Consider the following 21,174-nt stretch of genomic DNA (forward strand, 5'->3'; position numbering starts at 1 on the left):
TTCAAGGCAATTGGCTGAGATGATACAGCCTCACAGACTACTACAGCCAAGATTTAACTATAATTTTTAATTTTCTCAGGATCCCCATATGATTGCCAGTGCTCCTAATCAGCAGGAAGTAGTATGAGATGTTATACCCAAATTCACAAAATATTGTTCATGAATATTTTTATTTAAAGTAGGTTGATTATAAATGCAATCTCTTTCTAAAGAAGAAACGGGGATATAGATATGATAGGATAAAGGGTAGATTATTGAATCTACTTTTAAAGAGCAACAACTTGTTTTAAATGCTTTACATTGCTATGGATTTTATTTATTGATACAAATTTAAAGTTAATTTTGTTATACTATATATATTTCTATTCTTGTTTGAGGTATTATGTTTATGTAACTCATTTAAAACTGTAATATATAATTAAAATACAGAATAATTTGTCATTTATGATAATCAAACTTATAGTCATGTTAGTTAAGTTTTTAGGCATTCAAAGATATATTTGAATTAGGTAGGTAATCTTCAAACACTTCAAAGACCTCAGAATATGGCATTTAAAATGTTTTAAGAACTTAGACTTTTCTGGACAAAGACACACATCTGCTCCTGGCAGCACCAATTACTTTGAAGAAGATGATGGGCATCAAAGAAACCCATTAATGGAGTTTGTTTTCTTTGTAGCAAAATTTAGCCACTGGGCAAAAAAGTGCCCTTGCCTCGACTGCTTGACAGGATGTTGTATAAACTGGACATATAGGACCCATAGGAAAATGACCACTGGATTTTACCAAAACAAGGCAAGATGGTCCTTCAGGTTCCTGCTTCACAGAGGAGACTGCCAGGCATTCTACAGGACACACTCTAGGCCTATAGGCTGAAGATGGATGCCCCAACGTTGCAGAGGAACTTCAGATGACTGTCCAGGTAGCCAGCTGTCTCTGTCATTTCTAGAATTATGGAAGTTGCTTGCAATATACTTCCTATTTACTCAGGTAATATTATATTCTCCTGGAGTCTTTGATGTAGTTGAAGATTAGTTATAATTTTCATTGGTTATGATAAAAGAAAAATTAGATATGAAACTTTAGACTCACACATACAGAATTGATGATAGAATATTTTCTTTAAATTTGCCAAATACAAATAGACTAGATATTGTAACTGGGATTCTTGCTTGATAACTGTTCTATTATATGTAATTTTACTATGTTAAAGTTAAAACCTTCCTTTTTGATTAGACAGAAAAGGGAAGTACTGTGGGATGTCTTTCTGTATACTGTGAATATGTGTTCCCTGACTGGTTGATAAATAAAGCTTCATTGGCCTGTGGCAGGGCAGGATAAGGTTAGGTGGTACATTCAAACTGAAGATGGAGAGGAAGAAGGGTGGAGTCAGGGAGATACCAGCCCACCACTGAAGGAGCAACAAGATGCCAGCACACCAGTAATGCCATGGCCACATGGCAACATACAGAGTTGAGTTAAGTTATAAGAGCCAGCCAGCAAGAAGCCTGACCCATAGGCCATACAGTTTGTAAGTAATATAAGCCTCTGTGTGTTTACTTGGGACCCAGTGGCTGCAGGACCAGGCAGGATACAGGAAAACTTCCAACTACACAGAGCCATGGTTTGATTGTGGTGTTTGGCCCTCTTATCCCTTCCCTTTCATCATCCTGTAACCATGACTTCCACTTGGTTTCTATTGCCTGAATGAGTTTTCTCTATACTCAGGGTTGGTTTCTTATGTGGATGATCCTCAACCACTGAGTACTATTGTGGGATACTCTTTTTGTACACTGTAAACATGTGTCTCTGCCAAAGCAGCTTTTTATTAGTTTAATAAAAGAGCTGAATGGCCAATAGCTAGGCAGGACTTCTGGAAAGAGATAGGAACTCTAGGCAGAAGAAAGGTAGGATTTGTCAGTGAGACAGGGAACAAGTTGGCCTTACATTATGGAGGGAAGGTAACAAGCAATGTGGCAGAACATAGATTAATATAAATGGGTTAATTTAAGTTTTGAGAGCTAGTTGGGAATAATCCTAAGCTAAGGCCAAGGTTTCATATTTAATAATAAGTTTCTGTGTTATTATTTGGGAGCTGGTGGTCTAAAGAAAGTCTGACTACAATTGGTGCCCAATGTGGTGAATAGGTACAGCTCCCAATCAATGCCCACAGGCATGAGGCTAGGCTATCATGGAAAAGCAAACAGTGGTTGCAGCCCAGAACCAGTGAGGTACCCTGCTGGACTGACCTGAGGGGGGTGGAGCTAGCTGCCTGTGCCATGCACTAAGCAGAGCTTTGTGGTTGGTAACCTGGCCATTTAAGATTTGGCTCACATGGTCAGAGAAGGTTACAGGCACACAGAAAGCCACTTCCAGACCAAGAAAACCTCTTAACAGGTACAGTATGCTTGAAAACGTGCTTAGATGCTAAAGAAAGAAAAGAAAATGAGTATAGACAGTCATAGAAAAATAGTTTAAAAATAATAAAATATAATCTTTAAAGAAAGAGTAAATTAATCTAAAAAGAATAAGCTATGTAAGGATGGGAAATACACAGGATATCTGGATCCTATATAATGTTTTATTAGTTTTAAATTTTTAAATGCTAATGAGTAAGAAAATGACAGCTGTAGAGACACATTGGATTGTAGGAAAAACTGCTGAATTAAACCAGCCTTTATATTTTAAAGATGTCTTAACTCCAGAATGGAAGTCAGTGAATTTGTTATGCCTTTGTTTCCACAGGAAACAAATTGTTATGGATTCCTCCAAAATTAATTAAAAAATCAGATTTGACAGAGGGAGACCTCATGAAAATCTTGGCAGCAGATATGAAGGAAGAAATCAAGAAAAAGTAGAAGACAGGTGACATCTATGCTGATCCCTCTACTATGGGAACAGCTGAGACTCAGTGAGATGTGATAAATCTTGGTGGCTACAGAGTTGTCATGACTTATTATTACATGTCATCCTTTCATATGGCATGGATGAAGATTTATATTACAGTTTAGTTATACAGTCCAAACAGACTTGTAAAGTTGACACATGCCTTTTACTTGCTCAAACATAGAACAGAGAATCATCTTTAGATGACTTGTGTATATCACACATTCCATGCTTGTGTTAATGAAGATATGTATATTACCTTTAAAAGTTTATGTGTTTTCAGAAAAAAAGGACCAGACACCAATAAAGACAAGCAGCCCAGGTGAATCAGCCTCTCAGAATGTCTCTGTTACAGTTTCCTCAAATATCTGTATCCAGAACAACTCCAAAGCTGCTAGCTGAGATGGCCCAGCCTCACAGATTACTTTAGTCAGGACTTCAGTTAATACCTGAACTTTCCCATCACACAGAGTTTGGACAACAAATGATATAACTAGGTGTCCTGGGATCTGATCATTATTCCAATTTTTCAGGGCCCCCTAAAGATGCCATCACCCCCAGACAACAGGAAGTAATTTTAAGAACATAATGCCCACATTCCCAAGACGTGGGGTGGGTAGTTTTTGGTCATTCAGTGGGTGACAGATGTTTGTAATTGTTTAGGGGGGGTTAGTTGCAAGTTGCTATTGGTCATGATCAGTGAGGAAACTAAACAAAGAGCTTGGATTAAGGTCTCTCTTTCTTTCTTTTTCTTTCCTCTATCCTTCTTATCTCTTATCTACTAAAAAAGAAAAGAAAAATGGGGGATATAGGCATGATAGGATAAAAGGGTAGATTATTGAATCTACTTTTACACTAAAAAGCAACTACTAGTCTCAAATATTTTACATTGGTATGGATTTTTGTATATTGATACAAATTTGAGGTTATTTTTGTTATAACATACTGTATATATGTTTATATATATATGTAAACTCTTGTTTAATGTACAGTATCTATACATTTTATTTTAAGATGTAATGTAAAGTTGTAGTCCTTGAAAGCTACTATTACAAACTGTTTAGGATAACTAAGAAATGCAGGTTAGTAGTTAGTCATCTATAACAATCAAACTTGTAGTGATGTTAGGTAGGTTTTCTAGGTCAAACAGATATATTTTAGATAGACAGGTGGCCTTCAAACACTTTAAAGACCTACAGAGTACGGAATTTAAAATGTTTTAATAACATAAGGCTTTTTAAGACAGTGAGATACGTCTGCTCCTGGCAGCACCAATCTACTTAAGAAAAGATGATGGGCATTAGAGAAACTTCATATGGAGTTTACTTTCTTTGTGGCAAAACTAGCCACTGGGCAAGAAATTACTCTTGCCTTGACTGCTGACAGTATGCTGTCCAAATTGGATAAGCAGGACACAAAAGAAGACAGGGGTTTTTAGTATCAGCTTTTAGCTACTGTTCTTGGGCTTTTAACTCTGTATTTGGCTCTGTGTTTCTTATTTAATAAGACTGTTACATCTACAATTACCAATCTTTGCCAAGACAAGATAGGCCAGTCCTTCAAAATTCTTGCTTTACAGAAAAGTCTGTTGGATATTCTAGGCCTGTAGGCCAAAGATGATGCTCCAACATTGCAGAGGTACCTGGGTGACTGTTCAGGCAGCAGCTGTCTCTGTCATTTCTATAGTTTTTGAAGTCATTTGTTCTGCACTTTATGTTTACTCAGGTAATATTTTATTCTTCTTGGGTCTTTGATGGGGGTTGAAGACTAGATAGTTCTAGTTTTACAATTTTCTCTGTATCAAATTAAAAAAAGACTCACAAAAGAGATGTAAAGTTTATAAAGGTTGAGAGACATAAGAGCTTGAGTTGTTTATCTAAGAAAATATTTTAAGGTCTAAAATGATATTTTTAGGCTGGTAATACAAGTTACAATAGAAAATGGTTTAGGTATAAAACTTTGGACTCAACAACTTTCTCCAAAGTTGCCAAATACAAATAGACTGGACATTGTGAATATAATTCCTACCTGATAATTTTTCTTATTGTACATACAGTTTTACTGTGTTAGAGTTAAAACCTTTCCTTTTCATTTAGACAAAAGGGGGAAATGTTGTGGGCTAATCTTTTTGTACACTGTGAAGATGTGTCTCTGCCAAGGCACCTTATGATTAGTTTAATAAAATAGCTGAACAGCCAATAGCTATGCAGGAGAGAATAGGTAGGACTTCTAGAAAGAGATAAGAATGGAGGGAGGAAGAGAGATGGGATTCACCAGTGAGATGTGGAGCAAGTCGGATATACAGTATGGAAAGAAGGTAATGAGCCACATAGCAGAATGTAGATTATTACAGGTTAATCTAAGTTTGAAGAGTTAGCTGGGAATAAGTTTAAGCTAAGTCAAAGCTTTGAAACTTAAATCTGACTCTACAGTACAGTTTATTTTCTAAGAGATTGCCCTGTGCAAGGGCTTTTCTTATTGGGCAGCTTTTAGTGAGTGACATAAACAGCCTTGGATATCAGCAGAGTGACCTCTCCAGGTGCCACTCACAGGGAACAGAGAGAGCTCTATTTTTTCTGGTTGTAATGAACATGAGAGTCCATAGATATTAAATCTCTAGTCTTAAGAGGCTGCTCTGAGAAGGTGGGTCCTAGTACAGTAGGGATCATGAAGGAGCAACAGATGAAAAAACTGGAATCATGACCCAAGATCTAGATGAAGCATCTCTGCAGACTTGCCTAGCTTCACCATTCTATTCCTTCAGTTAACAGCGTCAGGAATTCAAACTATAAATCATAAGTGTAACATTTTAGTTCGGGATCCTGTGCTTTCCCTAAGAAGGTTGAGGAAGACACACTGATGTAGGGAATTTAAAAGGGTCAATTTAAATGTCACAGTCATTATTGGACTTTGACCTCATATGGTTGACAGACAGGTCTTTATGTGAATCTGCCCAAGGGGTTGATCAGATTGTCAGCCTGCATGAGGGATGGCTTATCTTGTCACATCCTGGCTACAGCAACACACATCGTCTACTGGCTGATGCATTTCAGTCTGCATGCTGGATTCCTGAATGCTCCTGTCACTCATAGCTGTCTCTCTGTATCCCTTGGTTCCCAAGACCTGAGAGAGCTGAAGTCTCTTCTGTGAAATGGTCTCATATGGGCTTATAGCCGGATTATCTCTCTCAATCATTTCTAGATAACCCGTAATACCCAAGTAAAGGAGCAGTTGCCATATATTATTGTTTAAGGAATAATGACAAGAAAGTTCTACAAAGAGATGGCACCTGGGGCAGGGTGTAAAGCTACTGTGAGGTGTGCACACACAGCATTCACATCAGACTTGGACAGAATGTTTAGTAAGCATAAGATTTGCTTTGGGGAAATTTCTAAAGTATTTTCAAGTGGTGTGTGTGTGTGTGTGTGTGTGTGTGTGTGTATGTAAAAAGGCTCAACGTCAATATCCAATATCTTCCTCTTTTGCTCCCCACTTTATTTGTTGAGATAGTCTGACATTCAGTTCACTGATTTAGCTAGGCTGACTGGCCAGCAAACCTCAGTGGCCCTCCTGTCTCTGTCTCAATAGTCAGTGCTAGGATTACAAATATATGTCATGTCCGATTTATTTTTTTAATGTGGGTTCTGGAGATCAAACTCAGGTCCTCACACTTGTGACATCTCCCCAACCCTTGGTTTTCTTTTTTTTTTTAGATCTATTGTTTATTTATTTATTTATTTTTTTATTTTGCAATACAATTCAGTTCTACATATCAGCCACGGATTCCCTTGTTCTCCCCCCTGCCGTCCCCCTCACCTTCCCCCCAGCCCCCCCCCATTCCCATCTCCTCCAGGGCAAAGCCTTCCCCACAGACTGAGATCAACCTGGTAGACTCAGTTCAGGTAGGTCCAGTCCCCTCCTCCCAGGCCGAGCCAAGCGACCCTGCATAGGCCCCAGGTTTCAAACAGCCAACTCATGCAATGAGCACAGGACCCGGTCCCACTGCCTGGATGCCTCCCAAACAGATCAAGCCAATCAACTGTCTCACCCATTCAGAGGGCCTGATCCAGTGGGGACCCCTCAGCCACTGGTTCATAGTTCATGTGTTTCCATTCATTTGGCTATTTGTCCCTGTGCTTTATCCAACCTTGGTCTCAACAATTCTCGCTCATATAAACCCTCCTCATTCTTGCTAATTGGACTCCCAGAGATCCACCCAGGGCCTAGTCATGGATCTCTGCATCCAGATCCCTCAGTAGTTGGATGAGGTTTCTATCATGACAATTAGGGTGTTTGGCCATCCCATCACCAAAGTAGGTCAGTTCGGGCTGTCTCTCGACCATTGCCAGCAGTCTGTTGTGTGGGTATCTTTGTGGATTTCTGTGGGCCTCTCTAGCACTTTGCTTCTTCCTATTCTCATGGTTTTCAATGATCAGTTTGCTGATCTGAAGATGAGGAACCCACAATTGTGGAGAGTCTACCGACTATTCCTCCCTACTCAATGTACGCATTTGTGGAATGTTTCAACCTCAGCACATCTGCAACTGGTATAATTTCTTCTCTCAGACTGTTTTCCCCAAATCCTTTGCTTATTCTGTAGATGGAAGGCCTTTTTTTCTCCCACTTTTCACACTAAAATCTGAGTTACCTTGTGTCTTTCATTCTGTCACACTCACATTGGATCCACCGTGACCATGTGGAATTTGAATCTATCATCCACCTCGAATGCATGTTTCTGGTCCACATTGCTGCCCTCCTCCTCATGACTCAGCCTTTGCATTGTATGGCCTCTTCTGTTCTCAGCCCTGGACTCACAAATGTCCTTGCCTGTTCTAAATCCAATTCAGGTTTTGGCTTCTCTGTCCAAAAATCATTGTCAAGCTCTTCCCAATTCAGAGAAGCAGCCCAGGTCCTCACACACCAAATCCTGGCCTGCCATATCCCCTATGAAATGGCCTTCTACCCTGGGCATGGTCCCATTAAGTTCTTCATCTTCTGCAATCAGGGTGGCTGCTCTGCTTCCTCCAGCCTGCCAGGAGAATCCTCGACCTTTGCTCTGTCTATACTCAGTGATTATACTGCTGCACACACCTGCACTCCAGCATTTCACTCTCTCCAAGACCCTTCAATGACCACATCCTTAAACACGGCAAATTTGAAAATCTAGCCATGTCTGCCTGCCAATAGTCACTGCCCAAAAGGGTACTATATTGAAATGTAGCATATGATAACAGTTTCCTCTAGATATCCTCATACTAGAATTGATAATTTTGTACTGCATTATACATGCTTCATAGAAACCCCTAAACACAAGGCTGCTTGGTTAAGTCCTTTTCTGAAATCATGCATATTGGTTATAAGACCAGGTATATTATTCTTTAGGCCTAAGATATTTTGAGTTGGTTTATGACAATTAACAGGATTTATATTAGCATATCAATTTATGATGGTCCAGCAAGCTTTAAGACTAAAAGTTAATTGTTCAATTGGTCCTTGCTTAAATTTGTGTCATCTCCAAAATTTAGTACTAACATATTTATACCAATTTATATCTAAGTGGTCATGTTTCCATCAGGTGCTCTTGAAGGAACAATCTTGCTAGCCCACAAAGACCAATGGGAAGAACAGACACAAGTTCATTTGTTGTATCCTTCATTGTAGCTGATCATTAGAATTCAACCATAAGAATGGGTAATTAAGGCTAGCTACATTTTAAGTTATTTTAAATATAGCTTAGAGATTTCTGGGGAATCTGCACATGTGAGGGGGTTCACAAGAAGTAAAAAGGCTCTTTCACTATAATGCTGAGATGTCACCTGCCTGCCTCTCTGTGGGCATTTGCACTGTTGCTGTCACAGTGTAGTAGATGAGACACTGGGGTCTCAGCATCAACTATGGCGGTGGCACTGAGACACAGCCGTGATCATCAAGGGTTTCCCACCATGTACTCCGGGGGTGTTTATTTCTGGGTCTCAGTTGGTTTTATTTGATTGCTCGATGGAAAAATGGCCAGAGTTCTAAGCAGCATGAGAGGACAGCCATCTGTAAGGAAAGTACTGTGGCCTGTGTGAGTTCAAATAACTAGCTGCTTTGCTCATGAAATTCCAACTGTTTTCTGCCTAGAATGGCTCCCTAAAATGATAGCCATGCAGACTTACGTATTTGGCAGACTCTGTTGGAAGAGAGAGGCTGGAGGTTGTCAACTCCTGGAATCACAGTTGATGATGTCACAAATAACAAACCTCAAGTGTCAATGCCTATGAGATCATGTGATATTAATAATGTGATATTTTGATGTCATACAACAAATTGTGCTAACATTCAAAAGAGCCTCACATCTCAGTGAGCCAGTCATCTGCAAATGTTGAGCCAATCAGGAGATGATGTGTGGGTGAAACCCTCATCTGAGGGTGTGATGTACCTTAAGAAAGCGAAGTGAAAACATTCAGTGACATGGCTCCCATGTCTCCATGGCAACATACCCTTATACTACTGCTGTGATTTAGTTTTCTGCACAGTCATGCACACACTCAGGTGTTTTATGGATTATGTATTTATCTTTTGTGTTTGTTTGATGACTGCCTCTCTGGAAGAGAAGAGCTCCTTGATGGAAAGCTCATGTTCTCAGTCACTATTATATCCAGTGCTCAGGTCTGGTACCCAGCACGGCCAGATACTTCATAAGTGATGAAGGACTGAGTAGCACAGAAGAGGACCTTGCTTTCATCAAGTGCTACTCTGTTTTTATCAAGGATTTATAATTATTTTAGGAAAAATTAAGGTATGAAGCAATTTAAGAAGGATTCAAAATACTACAAGTATCTATTACACAACATATCACATATTTTTATAATGAAGGATCATTTTGTGTGAGTACATGTGTCTATAGATGTTCCTAAGAATAAAAGTAAATCTGATATATTTTGAAGAAAAGGAGGTTGGGGATATCCATGTGAAATTTATGCATCTTTGCTACTGGGATACTAAAAGACAGTTCCTAGCATCCTGGGAGAAGCCTGACAGCTCAGGGAGGCAGCTCAGTGTGGCTGGAGGGTGCTCACACCATATGCACGCTGTTTTAAAACACATCAGAACCTTCTTCATGGTGTACTGCTTGTAAAGTATTTACACTGATGCAAACCTTGACTTTCTCCTTGGTGGAGGGAACTGGCGTGGGAAGAAAAGGAGGGGCCCCTCAAACATCTGCTGCAAGTCCTTGGTGGACCTGACGCTTCATCGCTTGTGGGCAGAGGACTTAGTATTGCAGAAACTGCAGAGACTACCCTGACTGTTGGAAGCCAGGACAGTATATGACATGATGTAACGGCTAATTTAGTCAGAAAGACTGTCTGGGGAGCTGCTAGCCATGGGTCCTCACATGAGCCCTAGGGATACTTGGCTCTTCTCTTTTTGTTCACTCAAGGTGAGTAACTTGTCCACCATAAAAAAGTCTTTTGCCATGGAGATTTAAAGAGCTTGCTGATGGTGTCTTCAGAGGAAGACAGACACATGTTCTAAAAATGATCTGATAGAAAGCTAGAAGGCCCAGTCAATAACACGTCTTCTGGAAACGACAAAGCCACAACCTCACCTTCAGAGAAAATGGCACTGAGTTCATATCCTGTGAGGATCCAGGATCATATAGACAACTGTTAAACACACCTTCATCTGTCAGTCTTCATGGCTACCCAACTCTACTCAGATTCTGAGATGGCCCCACCCTAAGAGCTAGTCTCATCACAAAGCGAGGCTTAGGAAGGAGCTGTGTGGGACAGGCAGGGGGACAGGGTTACCTTTCACTGTCACGTGGACACTCTGGCTCGTGGAGAGTTGTGGCTGTACCAGCACGTTACAGGTATATTCCCCCTCATCAACTTCTTTCTGTACATCTGAGAGTTTCAGAGTCCCATTGTTTTCAAAGGCCACCTGGCGGTGGTTGAAAGGAAGCAGATTAGCGTTCTTGTACCACTTGATGGAGTAATATGGATAGCCAATCACACGGCAGTGAATGTATGTGTCCCGCCCGGCTATTGCAGTGATGTTTTTCATCGGTCTGATGCTTGCAGGCCCTGGAGAGACACAAGGAAACTCTTGAAAATAATTTAAGGGCACATCTCATGGAAGGAAATGGGTACACTTTTCCTTTGGTGAAAACCAATTATTTTTATGTAAGCACACCCTTTTTTGTCTCAGTTTCTCGGCATTTGGCATTTTCTACTAAAAATACTTTTCCCCCTTTTACTACTCTCAAATGAGTCAATGAATGCTGAAATCTTCTCATCAGCTACTTCTATGAAAATATTTTGAATTACAAGATAAAAGGCAGTTTAACTAATAAAAAGTAACTAGTCTACACTGCACCGCCATGCTCTTCTGGTGAAAATGCTGACAGCCACTGATTGACTCTGTCAGGAGGATAATGAAGATGGAGGTTATGCCGCCGCTGCGCTATGGATGTGAGTTAGGTACTGTGGATGTGAAGGCTTACCATGGATGTCATGAGACGGGAGAAAAGGAAAGAGAAAAGGGCATGCAGAGCATAAACCAGGAAAGGAAGGATCAAGTGGATAGGTGTAAGAGGACAGAAAGTAGACAAGCTGACTACAGAGACCAAAATGCCATTTTCAACACCGGCCCATCAGCGCCATTCCTGAGTAGGGAGGAGAGGGCAGGGAGAAGGAGGGACCGCTCCTCCATCGCGCATTGCAAGGCTCAGCCCAGAGCATGCAGCACCCCGTCCCTGCTACAATGAGTTGTGTGTGTTTGTTCGAGGAGCTGATTTGACAAGCACCTCTTACGTTTATTCGAGCCTGGTACAGGACGACTCCGGCCGAGTTGTTGGCGGTGCAGCGGTAGACACCCCCGTCCCGGACCTGGGAGCTGGAGATGTTCAGGTAGCTGACCACGTTCCCCTCAGATGTGATCATTTGGCTGATGCGGTGGCCACTGCCCTTGAGGATGGGGTCATCATCCAGGGTCCAGGTGACCGTGGGTAAGGGTGTCCCCTTCACATTGCACACGAGGGACACCGGCTCTGCAGGGCTCACCACTTTCTCGCTAAAGGCAGAAATGATTTTGGGAGTTCCATCTGCAGGGAAACAAAACGAGAAAGGAAGTAGCACATACCCACTGTAAACTGCTGCCAAGTTCATTGTTGATTGCTTGGGATGAGTAGTTGGTCAGCACCTTCCCAAGGGGCCCGGCTGCAGGGAAAAGCCAGTTTCCAAGGAAAGAGTGCCTGGGAGGTAACATCCCTTTCCTGATGGCCTTACCAGAATGAGATAAATGATGAGAGATCCCATGACTGAAGTTCAAAGCATGCGTGTGCCCACCTGAAGCCACAGATGAGGATTCTGCACACTCCAAAGCTGCTTTCTCTATTGTTCCCTCAGTGTTTGCAGAGATTGCCCATAGTTTAGAATAAAAAAGATACTGGGAGAAATGCTCTTAGCCTTATCCTCTTATACATTGCATTTCTCCGCACGGGGGTTCCTAAATCTTTACTTCTTCTTTCCAGCTCAAGTATTCGTGGTTGGAGGAGGCCCTCAGACAAATGTGTTTCTCCTGTGTGCTGGTAGGTAGCCTAGCACCTTCGGGACACAGACATTTTACTTCTATGTTCGGTGATGAGAAAAGAACTTTGAAATGCTAAAAAAAAATTCTTTCCCAGTACCATCAGCATTACATATTATATTTACATCTATGTCTCTTTAATTCCCTGGAATCTAGAATATTCTGGAATGTTTTATTTCTTGACTTGAAAAATTTAGAAGAATATTTTTGATGTCAGTTACAAGTATTGAGTTTGTCTTATATTTCCTCATATTTAAGTACTTGTCCATTTCTGCCAGACATAGCATAGGGACATTTTGGGTTGTTTGGTAGACTGATTGGTTGTGTTTGAACCTGGAGATTGAACCTAGGACTTCATGTTTGCTAGCCAAAATTATGGTTTTTTTTTTTAGCATTTATTCATCATTTTTGTGTTTTTTTTGAGGTGTCACTCAAATTTTCTACTCATTTTTTTATTTTTTTATATTTTTATTTTATAATTAACTTAATTTCACAAAACAGCCACGGATTCCCCCGTCCTCCCTCCTCCCACGCCCAGCCCTCCCCCCCAATCCATCCCCCATCCCCACCTCCTGCAAGCAAGGTCTCCCCTGGGTAGTCAGTCCAGCCTGGTAGACTCAGCCCAGGCAGGTACAGTCCCCTCCTCCCTGCACCAAGGCTGAGCAAAGTGTCCCAGCATAGGCCCCAGCCTCCAAAAAGCCAGCCCATGCACCAAGGACAGGTCCCAGCTCCACTGCCTGGGGGCCTCCCAAACAGTTCAAGCTAATCAACTGTCCGACTTATCCAGAGGGCCCGGTCCAGTTCCATGGGGGCTCCTCAGCCATTGGTTCACAGTTCATGCGTTTCCACTAGTTTGGCTATCAGAGTGACTTTCAGTTTTGGATTTGTAGATTTTGTTTTGTTTTGTTTTGGTTTTTCAAGACAGGGTTTCTCTGGGTAGCTTTTGAGCCTGTCCTGGAACTCAGTCTGTAGACCAGACTGGCCTTGAACTCACAGAGATCTGCGTGCCTGTGCGTCCCAAGTGCTGGGATTAAAGGTGTGAGCTACCACTGCCCAGCCTGTAGATGTTTTAAAAAGAATTTATTTAGATTAATTTTTTTTAGGTTTTTCATTCTATTCTACGTGTATGAATATTTGCCTACATGCATATATGTATATCACATGTGTATAGTGTCCTCAGAGGCTAGAAGAAAGTGTCAAGTCCTCAGGAACTGGGGTTACAGGCTGTGGTGAATCACCATGTGGGTGCTGGGAGCCTGGGTCCTCTCCCAGAGCAGTCAGTGCTCTGAACAGCTGAGCCATCTTTCCAGCCCTGACTTCTAAATTATATAAAGAATACAAGTAAATATTTGTTGATTTAAAAGGATCTATTTGTCAGGTGTCCTTTACAAATCACACATGTCAGACAAACATACAATGTACAGAATACCTGGTAGTGTGTGAGTCTGAAATAGTTTCTCCCAGGTGGACCCCTTTATACTTCTGTCTTTTGCATTTCTGTGTGCTGTCTCTAAATTAGGAACAGTTCTGTATTCCTTTAACACATTTGTGGTTTAATATTATACATTCAAGTCTAAAATATATATCAAATTAATTTTATGTAAGTTCTAGATGTTGGTTGAGTTGTTTATTCACATTTATATATGCACATGACTGTTGCAAATATTTCCTTTATCTAGTGAATATCTGTATCCTTGTGAAATTCAGTTGACTACCCATGTGTGGACACATCTCAAGATCACATCTACCATGCTCCATAGTGAGGCTTCAGAACTAGTGGGAGGAATCCTGCAGCTTGGTTATTTTTCCAAGCTTGTGCAGTTTTTAGTCTTTTAGCCTCTTATATTCACACTGTAAATCAACTTCCCACTATAAGATCCCTACTTTTCTATGTCAACGTAAAATTCATTATATATATAGAGATCTATTATCTATCTATCTATCTATCTATCTATCTATCTATCTATCTATCTAATATATATATGTATGTATATGTATATATATATATATATATAAATTTTATATATTTAATAAGGTCTCACTATGTAGCCAGGTTGGCTCCAAACTCATGACCTTCCTGCCTTAGCCTCCCAAGTGCTGGTTTTTCTTACATGTTCATTCTTTATAGACTTTTTGTTTTCCTTTAAGTCATCAAATATATTTCAATTAATGATATACTTGGTTCACTAATCCTAATTTGTGGGTAGCCCTAAGTCTTTTTCTGTTGTCTGCTTTGGTTTTGTTTTGTGAATCGGTGTTATTTTCTTTTTACTATCTCTAGTGTCTTTGAGTTGTAGAATTAGATTTCCATCCACACTGCAGTCCATGTGACAACCAAGTTTTCTAAGGTGACTACGTGGAGATGTGGGGTTTTCTTCTGTATCTTTCCTTCCCGTACCTTCTGCTCCACTCTCCCATGGAGGTGCCCGCCCTTCTTAGCTCTGCAGGCTTGGGCACTTGGCTTTGCTTCTAGTTTCTGCACCACTGGACTTGAGGTGTCCTCAAAGTCGAGTCGGTGCTGCTGTCAGTCTGTCCCTGTCCCTTCCTCCCAGTGACCAGTCCATCACTCTGTTCGCTCTGGGGTTTTCTCACTTCTCTGCATGTTCTCTGCCCTTTCCAAATGCCATTTTTTTCATTTTTTCATGTGCATGAAAGCTTGCCTTATAGATGCTGTTTCTTCACTCCCAGAGCATGAACCACTTTATCTCTTGTTTTCCTTGTTTAACCACAAACCCACCATTACAGGTTCCAGGGAATTCAGCCTCCTGGCAAAGTCTCTTAGACTTTTTACTCCATCCACAGTCATGGAGAGTCCACTGTATGCTGAGATTATTATAATTTTATGTTAATCCAGCTCTTATAATGGGAACCATGGGAGCTGCCCGAGAGAATGACTGGTCAGGCACAGCTGTGCATCAGATTCTAGATATGCATTCTTTCTTTTGTGACATTAGCCCTACCACCTTTCAGAAGAGAGAAAAATGAGATGAATCTTCTCATCTTGAACAGAAAATGACTTGAGATAAATAAGTTGGGGAGTGTTCTCGGCAGACCACCTCCGCTTTCTCTTACAGTGACTGGCCTTGTGAAGATGAAGGCAGACATTATTTTCCCAGTGAGACCCGAGTGTCTTTGTGATCTGCCTAGCTGTCACTCTGATAACAGGAACCCTTTTGACATCATTGTGGGTGATCAATATGCTCTTTAGGTTTTCTTAGTTACTTGAGACAGTTACCAAGGTAACGGGACCTAGACAGGTAATCTCTTCTTTTTCTTTCTCAGAGAAGCTAAAAACAGTGACTCTGGGAGGACCAGGGTGCATCCTGACTAGCAGCTCCAGCTCCATGCAAATTGATTACTTTTCCGCTCTTAATTACTATGTGCGAAGTGGTGTCAGGCATTTAACACAAGGGCTGTGCCTTCAAGTCATTTCACCCCTACTTTACAAACCTCACGGTCTGCAGTAATGCTTGCATCATCATTGCTAAGCTTGCCGCTCCTTACAAAGTAGCTGAGGCTAAAGGCGCAATAATGGAACTATTCTCTTCGTATCAGGCAGATTTAAACTTTCTCACATGTGATAATGGGTTTTACTTATTCTAACCTTGGGCTATAGAACAGTAATTCCATCACTTTCACCAATTGATAATGGATGGATTTTAAATGATAGCTAATGATACAATTCCCATCAAGACACACAAATACATAGACAGGAGCCGTTTCAATTATCTGGTGATAAATATGTGCCTTGCTTAAATGTCACCTGTCACAGCTCCATTCTCTGGATGATGGATGAGCTTGAAGATTTAAGTACTCAGTAACCAATTAAGAAAAGCAAACAGAGTCCGTGTTATTCTACCCCAAGGCAATTCCTTACACATTCCTCACAACTAAGTCTGGGGACATATTGACCAGGCTAGAGACAATGGCATCCAAACAAACGTCCTGCTGAAATTGAGGTTATTACTGACACTAACTTCTTAAGTGTGGGATAGTCCTGTCCATGCCCCACAGCGCAGGAGAGACTTTCTCATATCTGGAGACATTTGTGTGTGTGTGTGTGTGTGTGTGTGTGTGTGTGTGTGTGTGTGTGGTCACAACTTGGAGGAGGAACTATTGGCATCAAGAGAGTTGAGGCCATAAATGTCCCTAAACATCCCACAATGTAGCTATCAGGTAGACCCCGAACAAACACTCTATTTATGCATCCCACAGCCCCCAAACAAGGTAGTACTGAAACTACGTATCTAGAAAATGAACTGGCAATAGAACCCAAGGCTCTAGTTTCAAATGTTGATCTTTTGGCAAGTAACTTCAAACATCAGTGGGAAGCATTCATACAGCTCCAGATCACACTTCTCACCCAACACTGTGCCATCCTCCCTTATCGGAACACTCTCTCCCCCTTGCCTGATCTAGTGAGGTCAGAGTCAATAGATGGAGAGACAGGTAGTGTGGCCTGTCTTCTCCCATTTGGTGGGCCTGCAAGGCTCTCTCTCCATCCCATGCTCCCCTGGATTCTGTTTGGAGTGCACCCTCCAATGCTGCGCACTGACCTTCAAGGACCACCTGGACATAGTCTTGAGCAGACAGCTTATCATTGCGCACAAAGCACTGGTAGGCACCCCCGTCACTCTTGACCATGTGATCCATGATAAGGTTTGCATGGTTCAGTCCTGTGATCCTCACATTTTTCCCAGGATTGAGGATTTCACCATTTCGATACCAGGAGAGTTCCTGGTCCTCGTTTCCTGTCACGCTGCAGGACAAGGAGACCTGGCTGCCCACACTGCTTTTAACCTTCCTGGGACTGATGGTTGCTTTCAGTGGCTCTGGGGAGTTAGATAAGAGAGAGAAAGAAGGTAAAACATCACTAGATATTGACACTGCTTAAATAATACACTGGGCTGTTGTTGAGGCCAAGGTGTAACTGCCAGAGTACTTCATTTGGATTCCACATCAGTTACTTGGGGGTTCCCATGTTAGTGCTATGTTGGGGGAACACATCAGTGTTATTTGGGGTAGTGCTTTGCTTGGATAGACCCTCCTTGCTCTTTTTTTCTGGGCCTCTTTCTTCATATATATCAAATAGCACACTGGTGGGCACACTTCTTCCTCAGAGCACATGTGATAGTTTTGACCCACATATACTAAGAAATGTAGCATGCTACTTACCAACAGGTTCGTGAGTATGAAAATATAAACCCTGCTGGTGGCTTTGTCCCATTCCCACATTTGGGCCAGTGACACATGGCTACCAAGAAAAGGACTGGGTTCAGATGTGTGACCTTAAGTGCTTTGCTTTAATGTATGGCTCACTCACAGGAGCCAAGATGGAATTCCCATCTTTAAAATTCCTGTTACCAACTCTATAAACCTACCTGAAGGGAAGAACATCTAGACATTGCTGTGGGATGTTCTGTATGGCAAATGTGTTGCTAATTAGTCAATAAATAAAACACTGATTGGCCATTGGCTAGGCAGGAAGTGTAGGCGGGACAAGGAGGAGAATAAAGCTGGGAAGTGAAAGGCTGAGTCAGAGAGACACTGCCAGCCGCCAGGATGACAAGCAGCATATGAAGATGCCGGTAAGCCACGAGCCATGTGGCAAGGTATAGATTAATGGAAATGGATTAATTTAAGCTGTAAGAACAGTTAGCAAGAAGCCTGCCACGGCCATATAGTTTGTAAGCAATATAAGTCTCTGTGTTTACTTGGTTGGGTCTGAGGGGCTGCGGGACTGGCAGGTGATAGAGATTTGTCCTGACTGTGGGCCAGGCAGGAAAACTTAAGCTACAAGACATCATTTTAGCAAGTGCCAAGGTTTACACTCACAGGTGAGACACATATGAGCAGCTTTTCTGTGGTATAATTAGCATGTGCCAAAAACAACTAGATATTCCTCATAAGCCGTCCCTACAGAACTTTGTCATCCTCACTGCCAGGAGAAGAAAGAGTTACTCAAGGGGTTGACATGTCTTAACCAAATCCACAAGACATGTGAATAGAGTCAATAAGCCTCATCTACCTTTTTCCCCCAAAGTCTCACCCTTTTAGAGTATAAATCTTCAGCTCTCAAGGTCAAGGTCAAAGGATTGACCAAGCAAACAGAATGAGTGTTACAGCCAAGCAGAGTGACATATCAGATGCACAGCAAGGACCAGGAAATCCTCAGATATCAAGAACTGGCCCAGAGAGCAGGAAGGGGGTTTCAGAGAATGGGGATAGCAGAGATTAGAGCATGGAGCACAGGTATGCCAGTGTCTGATTCAGTCTGGATGCAACAGAAACTCTTACAAGTATAAATGTGGGAGGCAAACTGCAAAGGCCATTTGAGACACCTTTATAAGGGGCCTCAAGATTTTGGAACACTTTTTAATGCATACGGATGGATGTCTTGTCTGCTTGTATGTCAGTATACCACAAGCACACCTCGTGCCTCTGGGGGCCAGACAAGGGCACTGGAGCCCTTGGAACTGAAATTACTGATGGTTGTGAGCTGCCATGTGTGCTTGGAATCAAACCCAGGGCCTCAGTAAGACCTGCTACTGCTCATAACTGTTGAGTTGTTGCCCCAACCCCACGGAATAATGTAATACCATGTAATCCCAGATACTCAGGAGGCTGTGGAAAGATGACAAGTTCAAGACTAACCTAATCAATTTAGTGAAATCCTGCCTCAAAAAATAAGATTTAGTAGCAAGGTTGGGAGGAAGATCATTGGAAAAAGCCTGAGTCCAAACCCCTGTATTACAAACAAACAAATGGTCATTGAAGACTGTTGACTAAGTAGATGGCACCATCAACTATCTTCAGGAGAATTGATGGGTCACATGATGTTGGACACTGGGGTGGAGGAAGGTAGTCATCAAGGAGGTATTATAATAGTGGAGTGGAGATAGATCTTACAGTCAGCCTCATAGCGGTTCAGACTGCACCTGAGAAGAATCAGTGCCCAGGACTTGGCCTGACTGGGACAATGAAACAAAGCCTTGAGGAGACACAAGACTTAAACCTTTCCTATGGGAGTGAGAGAGGAAGATGTTCCTAACAAGAAGGGCTATTTGGGAAGCAGAGTTTGTGGTGACTCCATTCTGGCCTTGTATACCATTCTGTTGAAATGTCAGCTGAGCATCTTGCATAAAGCTTGTATCTACATTTATCTGTCACTTAAGAAGGAGCCAGCCATACTCATGGACCCAGAACCCAATAGAGTGCTTTCCATCAAGATCAGAGAGTCAGGAGGGAAGATGTGATATTCCACAGGCTGAATGAGCCATCCAGAGGAAGGAGAGAATGGTAAAAAGGTGCACAGGATTTCTCTGGATGTGGCAGAGGACTGTAATTACAAAAGCCAACACAGAAGGAATCTATAATTTTGCACCGATACCTTTGAAAACATAGTGAGTGGTAAATGTCTTTAGAGAGAGAGGAAGCAAGTCAGAGCTGAGGACAGGAGGGGAGCATGTCTTAGGATGATGCTTTATGCTAGAGGAGGGAAGATGGGAGGTTTTGGACTCCTGAGATTAGAGAATAGGTCCACACTGAGAGTGTAGCATAAGCAAGGTCACTTGCACTCTGACACAAAGGGATTATCTAACGATTTGAAGGAAGGAATTTAGATTCATCAAGATATATTAAAGCAAAAAATAGGGCACATGACCAGAGTTTCACTGAGATGCCCTGGACACTACCCAAGATACAAAGTTACTTCAGGATAGAACCACAGAGAACTGCATTGGCAGGGGAGCATTTGGAGTCTATTGTCTCAGCTCTGGTGGCTGTCTGATACCAAACTGTTTCATTGAGATGAGACACAGCTCTTCCAAGAGGAAAAGACAGCTGTGAGGGAATACTCTCCCACTACCACCCAGCCTTAGCCTGAGCTTTTTGACTTTGAAAGCACAGCTGGTTCCAGGTAGTCATTCAAATCTCTGATTTAAACACGTTTACCTAAGGTACCACGAAGGCATGCGGGCTACCTATGGTTGATCCCATACTTAGGTGCTGGGTTGGAGAAAAAAAAAACATGCTAACACATGCTAACACAGCACCTCTGTCTTAAGGGTTCACCCTGCTTAGCTCAATTTCTCCAGTTCAAAAATACATTTTAAAGATAATTGCAGGGTTTTTGTCAAGAAAGGAACATCTTATCTAGCTGTGGTTTTGTTGCACCCTTCTGAGCGTGTGAAGCTGGCTAGTTCACTTTGTTTTGGTTTCTATATTAGTAAATTTGAAGATGTCTGACTAGGTCAGAGTGCAGGCCACAGCTACACCTCCTTGCTTCCCAACAGGCCATCAGCATCTGCTGCACATTCCTCAAGGCCATGGCCAGGATGGAGTGAAGAGGGACCTTGGAAAAGATGAAAAGAACATTCTCTACACAATAGTACAGGGCCAATAAGATGGCTCATAAGGTGAAGCTGCTTGCTGCCAAGCTTCACCATCAGAGTTTGAGCTCTAGGACCCAAAGGATGAAAGGAGAGGATCAGTTCTTACATCCACACATGAGCTATGGCATGTGACTACTACCCCAGCACACACAAAACAAATAAATGTAAAAGGAAAGAAAGGGAAAGAAACTGTGCCCAAGTCTAGTGTCTGCATAATTTAGAACCTGCATTTCTACTGATAGTAGTCCCCTTGAGAAATTTAAAGTAACTTCTAGAAAGAGGCTAAGAAAAACCATTTGCCTGACTTCCATCACTGAGCCAC

General features: G+C 41.8%; 1 protein-coding gene across 4 annotated transcripts in view; it reads right to left on the bottom strand.

Moving 5' to 3' along the window:
- Dscam (DS cell adhesion molecule) overlaps positions 1-21,174 on the bottom strand; it is a 611,935-nt gene that overhangs the window by 249,500 nt on the left and 341,261 nt on the right. For all 4 annotated transcript variants that reach the window (XM_052741323.1, XM_052741322.1, XM_052741324.1 and 1 more), the window contains 3 exons: positions 17,016-17,291; positions 11,678-11,974; positions 10,680-10,955 (listed from right to left, as the gene is read on the bottom strand). In XM_052741323.1, coding sequence (XP_052597283.1) covers positions 10,680-10,955; positions 11,678-11,974; positions 17,016-17,291 — 849 coding nt within the window. The remainder of the gene's footprint in view (positions 1-10,679; positions 10,956-11,677; positions 11,975-17,015; positions 17,292-21,174) is intronic.

The sequence above is a fragment of the Peromyscus californicus genome, unplaced genomic scaffold, assembly GCF_007827085.1.
Source record: "Peromyscus californicus insignis strain IS unplaced genomic scaffold, ASM782708v3 Scaffold_16__1_contigs__length_79575227, whole genome shotgun sequence".
In the NCBI taxonomy this organism is placed as follows: Eukaryota; Metazoa; Chordata; class Mammalia; order Rodentia; family Cricetidae; genus Peromyscus; species Peromyscus californicus.